Below are 10047 nucleotides of genomic sequence, written 5' to 3' on the forward strand. Positions count from 1 at the left end.
AAGAAAAGAGAAAGGTTGACGTCGGTACTCTAGATAAGTTTGGTGCTCTAGATAAGTTTATCCATAGACAACCTGTTGAAAATCACATTGAAGAGCATGTTGAAGATCAAGAGCATGTAGAAGTAAAATAGGCAAAAGACTAAGATCCTATTAAAGAGCTTGTTGATGTATATGATCCAAGAAGGTGGGAAAAACTTAATTCTGATGAGATTAAACTTTTGGTCGAGAAATGTCCTAAAAGAGATAATAGTATTATGTATGGTCCATACGATAAATTTTGTAGACGATTTTCTGCAGCTTTATATACAAGAACTTTATCAAATTTGGAGAAGTGTGATAGAGAATGGCTAGTATATTCGAAAGAGCTAGACAGGGTATTTTGTTTCTATTGTAAAGCATTTAGAAAAGGGATTTCGAAAGGTAAATTGGATTGTGAAGGTTATGCAGATTGGCACCACATTACCACTAGGGTTAAAGAACATGAAATTTCATTGGATCATCTTACAAATAGGAGTAAGTGGTTTGATATGCATAAAATATTGAACTTGAACGAAATAATTGATAAAGTTCAATACAAGCAATTCAAGAAAGAAAGAGATTACTGGAAACAGTTTCTTTTGAGAATCATTGTAGTAGTGAAGTTTCTTGCTAAACATAATTTGCATTTTGTGGATCCAATGAAAAGTTGTATAAAAAGGGTAACTATAAATTGTATTTTTTTTGTTCTAATTCCACCAAATATTTTTTGTTAATTATTATGACTGATTTCACTTCTTATTTTTTCATTGTAGTTAAAAGGTAATCAAAAATTTTTAGGTGTCATTGAAATGTTGGAAGAGTTTGACCGAGTTATCAAAGAGCATGTGTGGCAGATCACGAGCGATAGGCTTCATGTGCATTATCTTGGCCACTTAATTGAAAACGAACTAAAATCTTTGCTAGCTCAAGAACATATGACCATAATAGTGAGGTATTTGTAGTTATCATATAACTGTGTTACTGTCGAGGAGTCCTTTTTAGGTTTTTGGAATGTCGATGATACCTCCGAAAAAGGTCTATTTGATATTACACTTGAGGAGTTAAAGTCTCTTAGTCTTGAAATTGATGATATGTGTGGTCAATGCTATGATAATGGAGCAAACATGAAAGGAAAACACCAAGGAGTGCAAAAGAGATTTTTAGATATAAATCCTAGAGCATTTTACACTCCTTGTGGTTGCCATTCTCTTAATCTAACATTATGTGATATGGCTAACAAGTATGTTAAAGGAAAGAACTTTTTTGGACTCATCCAATGCATTTATACTATCTTTGCAAATTCTACTAAGAGGTGGGAAATTTTGAAAGATAATGTTAAAGCTTGGAGACTTAATTCATTGTGTCAAACTCGTTGGGAAAGCCATGTTGAGAGTGTAAAGGCTATTAAACTGCAACTTATGGATGTACGAGAAGCTTTACTTCAAGTTAGAGATAAAGATAATGATGTTGCAGTTGCAAGTGAAGCAACTTCACTAGCAAAAAAAGAACTTTGTGACTTTGAACTTTCGGTATCAATTGTTATTTGGTATGAAGTACTAAACCATGTGAATATTGTGAGTAAGAAGTTACAATCAAAGGATATGCATCCTGATAATGTTATTACTGAAATAAATAAATTGATTGGGTACTTCAAGGATTATAGAGAAACTGGTTTTTAAAAGCGATTGTTGAAGCTAAGGAGATTGCTATTGAAATGGGTATTGGTACAATACTTTCACAAAAGCATTTGATTGACAGGAAAAAAAAGGTTTGATGATAGTTCAAGTAGCGAAGAAGTTTCATTTACACCTAAAGAGAATTTCAGAGTCAATTATTTCTTATACATTGTTAATCAAGCTATTTCTTCTCTTGAGACAAGATTTGAACAATTTAAAGAGTATGGCAAAGTATTTGGTTTTTTATTTCCACATAATTTGAGGGGAATTGAAGATAAAGATCTTAAGTCGTATTATCATTGTCTTGAAAAAAAAACTCAAGTTTGAAGAAAGATCGGATATTGATGCCGAGGAACTTTATACAAAGTTGAAATTATTTGAGACATTGGAAACCAATGAATTTAGCAACCCTATAAATGTTTTGAATTTTTCGAAAGAACTTGATTGTTTTCCAAATACAAGCATGACATATAGAATATTATTGACTATTCCAGTAACAGTTGTATCTGCAGAAAGGGGTTTTTTCGAAATTGAAGCTTGTGAAATCTTACTTACACTCCACAATGACCCAAGAAAGACTTAGCGGTTTCGCGATGATATCTATCGAGAACAAAATCTTAGAAAGTATAGACTACGAATAGTTGATCAACCAATTTGCAATCAAGAATGTTATGAGAGCTTCACGGATCGTCGGTTAGTTGTTAAGATATTTAATTACTCGTTAAAGAACTATGATTTTGTTATGTTTACTGCTATAAAGTTTATCGTCATTTTAATAAAAAAAAATTAGTTTATGTAATTTAATTTGTTACACGTTAAGGTATAAGAGCATTTTTATCCATCTCGTTCTAGGTATTTGAATTCTCATAACCGGTCCTAACATTTTGCAAGGCCTTAATAAAATCCATCAGATCCAAAAAAAAATGAAAATAAAATAAAATGTACACCCACAAAGATCTCGTTTCATATTAATGAATTCAATCAAAAAAATATGAAATGTGTTTTACCATGTACTTGATAACCCGGTTGATCATTTCATTAACACTTAGATCTTTTATCTAAAATCTTGTTAGGCCTAATTTATCGAGGATAGGATGTTTAGCCGGCCTAGCCTCTCCGGCAATCCTAACATTCAAGCCAACGTCCTAAATAAATTGTCTAGAAAGGAAGGTCAATATCTATAATTGAGAAGGCTTTAAAAGAGGGTCGGTCCTGAATAATTAAATATTTTCAAACGTCCGAGACAAATAAGAAAAAAAAATGTTCTTATCTTTATTATAATTTTTTTTATTTTTAAATAAAAATATATAATAAATAAAATTGGGTTATGTACAAATGTCCACTTTACACCCCTCCCCTCCCTCCCTCATGTCTCAATTATTTTCTTGCTACCAAATACCACTATTTTTAGTTGACTCTTCCACAAACTCATTTCTAAACGTACGTTACTACGTTATAACAATTATTTTTCACATACCACTTGGGAGTTGGTAAGAGAAAGTGAGACAACACCATTTGAGTTGACTTGGTCATGTTAAAATGCTTGAAAACGTCAACTAGAAAGATGACTTTACCAACAATTTGACATTAAACATAATCTCGTTCTTAATGATCATTATAAACAATAAAAACAATAAAGAAAGGAGAAGATGGGATGCATTCATATTATGAGGTCAACACGGCACAAAATCTATAAACGAGTTAAAAGGTTTTATTTTTTTCAACTAATTGACTTGAATATATATATATATATATATATATATATATATATATATATATATATATATATATATATATATATATATATATATATAAAAGGCTAGATTATTTTATTTCTTACATTTATTGTGTGCTAAAATACACCAATAAAAATTTAGTAAATTAAATAATTATTTAATTAAATAAATATAGATAGTAAATGATTTCCATAATAACTATATGTATATTAAATGATATACATAATTATAACTCTCTTTTTATGAAACTAATTAAATTTGTTATAAATGTTACAATAACGTTCTTTCAGAATGAATTCGCATCTAGGTTTATATATATGAATTCGTACTTTGTTTCAGGACGCACTCACTTAAAATAAAATAAAGTTGTATGGAATATGAAGAACGAGAATATACTCTCATTTTTCTAGATATGAATTCATTCTGAAAAAATATTATTGTTGACAGTAATGACGAATTTAATAAGTTTCCATAAAAATGAGTTATAAGTATGAATAACATTTAATATACATATAAGTAATACTAAATTCATATTGGAGCATTTATATATATATATATATATATATATATATATATATATATATATATACACACACACACAATTGCATAATAGAAAACGCAAAATGAATTTGGACCATATATTTTTGTGCCGCAAAACCTTTTCGCATACCGGCGCGACAAAAGAATGTAATATTCATATCTAAATATAAACCAAGTGCACCGTCACCACCACTGGGCTGAATTTGTTCTCACGTTCACGATTTTATAATTGTGCTCACTTTAACATTCCTATATATATATATATATATATATATATATATATATATATATATATATATATATATATATATATATATATATATATATATATATATATATATATATATATATATATAGGGTAAGGTTCAATAGAGAACCATAATTAACCAAGGAACCAAGGAACAAATCTTTTTTTTCAACTTTTAGAACTTATTTTTTATCAAAAAAAAAAAAATACAGAAATTCATAACATTTTAACCTCTTTCCAATGATATTAAATTCAATTTTTTTTACGTCAAATTGACAATGTGAATCTTTGAAAATCTCATTTTCTTATTGTTTGCTGGTACTTTTGGGACATCTTCATCAAATAAGTTTTTGAAAGCCATAAATATTTGTTTTCATGTCAGTTTAAAAATTAATACCTAATTGTTTTTTTTATATAATTTTGGTGTTAGGAGGACAAGAATGTCTTTGAAATAGATATGAATCATTTATATGTTTGGAAGATCGTGTGATCACTTTTTGAATATGATATTTCGATTTTAAGGTTGAGTTGCATGAAATCGAGATTATCAGGATAATCTTTCAACAAGTTTGTATCAAGGCTCTAAGATGAGACCATGAACTCGGGTTTTATATTTTTTGAATTCTTTTAATTACCAAAGATAAGATCTATCAATATTAAATGTTGATTTTTACCTCTTAATTAAGGGATGATGATTTCAAAGGACCCCCGACACCAGTGTTAAGGGTGCTACCCTTAGAACCTTCAAAGGGGGCGCAACCCTCTAGACCCCTAACTTGTAATAAAAGCAAGAATTGAAAATGTGTAAATCCCAAACTAATTAAATTAATTTTGCAAATTACGTCGACATTTTGCATACATTGAAGGTCGTATAAGTATAACTTATGTGACATCATCATATGCCGATTTTCCAGTTTTATGAGAAAGGGAAGCATATTAAATTTCATTAATGTGTGTTTTAATTTGTATTATTTAAGGATGTTTAAGAGCTTAGGTATACGTGATGGTTGTCAATGTGTCATGAAGTCACGGACAATTCAAAGCCAGTAAGAGAAACTGGAAATAATATGTTCATTTGTTAATTCACATAAGACTTTTACGAGTTCTTATTTTTTTTAATTATTTATTTTAATTTTTTTAAAGAGGTTGATCCTTAATTGGGGTGCACTCCTCTAGCATTATACATTATACATCATATTTAACTACCGAGAGCATCTTTAACGGTATTTTTATTGAATTTTTTTTATTATTTCAATACCTTAATTTTCCAATGTAATTTTTACTATTAGAATTAGAGAAATTAAATATTCTCCTAGCTTTTAATCTTACCAATCCTCATACCCATTTAAATAATGACATGTGTTTTATTAGTATCCTAAAATATCATTAAATCTCATTAAATGAGCATTAAATATTACACATGTCTCCATTTCATTGGGTAGTATTTCATTGGGTAGTAGGATATATAGGAAAAAAAAATAGGACCATAAAGAGTTTCTTTTGTGACATTCCAACCATTCCAACCCTTTAATAGAAAGTCCAACTTCTTAGCTTTTTTTGTAAAGTTTATCCGTATTGGCCCATACATTTAGTAACATTTTATTTTATACATATGTTTATTTATGTATTAGATTTTTTTAATTTTTTGATTAGTTGATCTATAAAATTAAATATATAAGATTATATACTTCAAAAGTAATTATTGAAATTTTCGAAATAAAACAAATATCAAATGTTATGAAACATTATGGCCATATAACTTTTAATCCTTTTTTATTTTTATAACTCATTATTTATATTTTCCAAAATATATGACAAAGTTAAAAGGAAGACCATATAAGTTATTATACAATTATACAATGGGTTTTATAAAATATTTAACATTGAATAACGATAATTTAGTTACCATAGCAATAATAAAACAACAAAAATTAACAAAGGTGGAAAGGAGTGGTGGTTTAAGGACGGTATCGTCCACGTAACGGATTAGTCGCCGGAGTGGTAGCGCGAAAATGATTCTAAACTAATTTCCTAACTCTATCTCCCTCTCTCTCCCTCTGATTATTATTATTATTATTATTATTATTATTATTATTATTATTATTATTATTATATATAACTCATTCTGAAGCAATCATTTTCAAAATGTTAACCACATTTTTATAAATTTAGTCAAATTTCGGATTTTAAATGTTTTTTTTACCAAAATTAAATAATTTAATTAGTTAACTTACTAAAATTCAATTAAAATGATTGGTCTACAATCAATTATACATTTACACAATAATAAGTGATTTTCATTTGATCTTAATTCTCTCTCTCTCTCTCTCTCTCTCTCTCTCTCTATATATATATATATATATATATATATATATATATATATATATATATATATATAGAGAGAGAGAGAGAGAGAGAGAGAGAAAGAGCTAGGTTCAGGTATTCAAAGTAATTATTGTGTTATTGTATGCATAAATATTGTCAATCAAAATTTAAAATAAAAATAAATAATTAAATAAATAAATAAGGGTAAATAAGTAATTTGATAATTAGTTTCCACAAATAATATTCTATAATTATGGTAACCATTTACTTGAGCTACCTAGGTTTTCTCCATCCATCATCGGCTTTTTAAAACCACCACGTATTCGATCCCAACAACATACTGCCGAGGTTGAAGGGCACATCCGACAGCCCCTAGCCATTGGAGCATCACTATCAACCGTCGATGCTCTAAGATCGCCACAACCTTTCTTAGACATCAATTTCTCTATTGTCGATACACTAGAGGATCTCGATCCAGAGAAAGAGAGAAGGCGTTCGTTGAAGAGATGTGTAATTAGGAGCATATGAGGAAAAAGGCCGGGATACGCTTGAAAATCCTCTTTTGTTAAACAATTCTACACAGCGAGGAGTCTGCCGACAATGGCAGCAATCGGTGGAGGAAGCGTTTCCTCAAATTCAAAATCATCATCGTTTGCTTCCTCTCATCGGCGGCGGTGGTCCTGGCTTCATCGTCACTCTGCTCCCACCTTCCCTGTTTGTTTTCTATGCCGATTCTTTTATCACTCAAAATTCAGGTATATGCTTGTATCTGTGTGTGTGTGTGAATTGATTATTCCAGTCGATTCAATGTAAATTAGACTTTTTTTTAACATAAATTGTATCGGTCTTGATTTCTAAGGTTTTATTTGTGTAGAGGTTTAGGGGAGGGTTTAAGCCAATGGCGATCTATAAGTGTAACTGTAGTTGCAAATAGGTATAGTGTAAAAGAGGCTGTGTCAATGACCTTCTTCTTATATATAAAGCACAAAGTGAAGGTAATTTGACACTATTTTCATATCAAATTTACTTTTTCTTATATGATAAAAATCAATTTGTTTCTGTAGATGATTCAATGGATGATATTGGTGCGATTCCATTTCTTTTGGAATGGAATCACGAATTCCAATTCTGTTGGAATGAAATAATCAATTCTAATTTTGTTGGAATTGAGTATGGATATTTTCTCACTGATTTATGCATGTTCTACAATTCTTGGTTATTGGTTTTGGTGCAATTCAAAAGTCTACATATTTTTCCAAAGGAATTTAGTTTTTTATTTTTCATTTGCTAATGCATTATTGGAATCTAAACTACAATTTGATTTTGTTTTCACAGAAGTTAATGCTTGAAGAACGGACCACAAAATTGAAAGTGATTCTAAGCAAAATTAATATTTTAGAATGTATTAGTGTCGTTGTTAGATTTTGATGTTTTCTTTCCCGTTTTGAAAGTTTTTTTAGTTTTATTCTTTAACAATAAATGTAATTCTTAACATTGTTATATGTATTCTATAAGAAATAATGTATTTTTTTGTTTTTATTCTTCAATTGAGTGTTCAAGAATTTGTTGTTCTACAAGAAGTTTTTAAAGTCATGATCAAGAAATAGGTTCAAGAATATTTTTATTATTTATGGTTCAAAAATATTTTTATTTTTTAATATACTCATAAACATATTCTGTCAGCATGTCCGAATTAAAAGAATTATAATTCGTAAAATCGGATTTTTAAAATTAATAAAATCTATGATTCCTTAAAATATACAAGTTTCCTTTATTAAATGTATATTAATTGACTAAAATACCATTGTAATTAAATTAGATGATATTTTTCAATTATATTTAATTCAGTAATATGTATTAATCACTTTCTTAAAATAAGAAAATTTGATTGGTGCACATTTATGCATATAATAACACAATAATTACTTTGAATAGAATAACCTAAGCCTCTATATATATATATATATATATATATATATATATATATATATATATATATACACAAAGGTTTCTTTATAGTAAAAGGTCATGGAAATTTCAAAGTAGTTTGATGCAAATTTTCTTTATAGTATAGCTTGATATATATATATATATATATATATATATATATATATATATATATATATATATATATATATATATATAATTTTCACATTAGATACAATTGTTTGAATTTATAGAAATATAGTAAGAATAGTATCATATATATATATATATATATATATATATATATATATATATATATATATATATGATAATACTGTTTTCATTTACAAAAATATAATAAGATTAGTATCAAACTAACTAATTTTTTGTTTTATTTTGTATTAATTTTATAATTTTTTAATTAGTTTGTGTGTTTTTTATTTGTACTTATTTATTTTAAAATTAAAAATTAAGTGGGTAAAGAAAGATGAGAAATACAAGGAGTATCCCGAACCGATACTGAGGTGTTGACGGTGATTTTCAAGTCTTATTATCCAAAATTCCTTTTAAATACGAGAGCTGATCACTTTTTCTTAATACTGAACAATAATTTATGTGTTAAGAAATTATATTCTACACAACAACAACAGATGCAGGATTCCATATTAGATGTGTCACAGGAAAGTTAGGAGTTGCATGATAGTAGAAAAAAAAAATTCGAAAATTTTTGCACTACGTCCGAAAATGTATAGGGTTGCACGTGTCACTAGTGTGCTATACTGAACCGCCCATTATTCTACAATTAAATAAGATTTAAATAATTATGTATGAGGTTATTTTTATATGTAATAATTATTTCTTCATCATTGTGTTGAACTGCTATTTTCATTATAAAAGACAACCAATTAACAATAAATAAAATTTTGTTTTGAGTTAATTGGAATCATTTAAAACTTTGGTGTGTGTTTCGTTTATTCTCGTTTAATTTGGTAAAAGCATTATTCAACTCTTTGACAGCTTTAAAACCTAAAGCTCTTGTTCTTTTTTTTTTCTTCTATCCTTTGCATTTCTTTCGATATTTTGGTATCCTCAAGCAAGGTGGAAAATACTTTAATAAGAAACTTCACATCTAATGATTTTTAAAAGCTTTTTCAATATAAAAAATATAAAAGAAAAAGAAAAGGCTGTCGTATTCAAAACTCCATTATAACAAAAGATTACATATTTTACCATTTTTGAAGGTAGGTAAGTCTCAATTCCAAAAAAAATGGTTGAATGTGACATTAACATTATCTTATATACATAGTTTGGTCAATTTATTTTTTAGATATTTATAGTAAGTTGAAATGTGGAATGTGACAAACGTTATGCTATAATTTCACTTTGCTTTATTCTTTGAAATAAGTTAAAAGGAAAACTAAATTCAATTTTATATAACAAAAAAAACTGGGTGAACTAGAAGAAGTCCTTGTATTTTCATTCTTATATCTAATAAGTTATTATGTTCATAGCAAAAAAAAAAAAAAAATTATTATATTAGTCTTGACTGCATAAAAAGAACATCATTGTTGTTGGTTCT

The 10047-nt window shown here is 27.7% G+C and overlaps 1 protein-coding gene across 1 annotated transcript; it reads left to right on the plus strand.

Moving 5' to 3' along the window:
- Positions 1-254: 254 nt before the first annotated feature.
- On the plus strand, positions 255-2021 carry LOC145059980 (uncharacterized). The gene is made up of 4 exons (XM_079007731.1): positions 255-698; positions 792-798; positions 1021-1689; positions 1777-2021. Exons 1-4 carry the CDS (start codon positions 255-257, stop codon positions 2019-2021), a joined length of 1365 nt encoding a protein of 454 aa, XP_078863857.1.
- The last annotated feature ends 8026 nt before the right edge of the window (positions 2022-10047 follow it).

Source organism: Lactuca serriola, chromosome 1 (genome assembly GCF_051521515.1).
Source record: "Lactuca serriola cultivar US96UC23 chromosome 1, Lser_US96UC23_V15, whole genome shotgun sequence".
Lineage (NCBI taxonomy): Eukaryota > Viridiplantae > Streptophyta > Magnoliopsida > Asterales > Asteraceae > Lactuca > Lactuca serriola.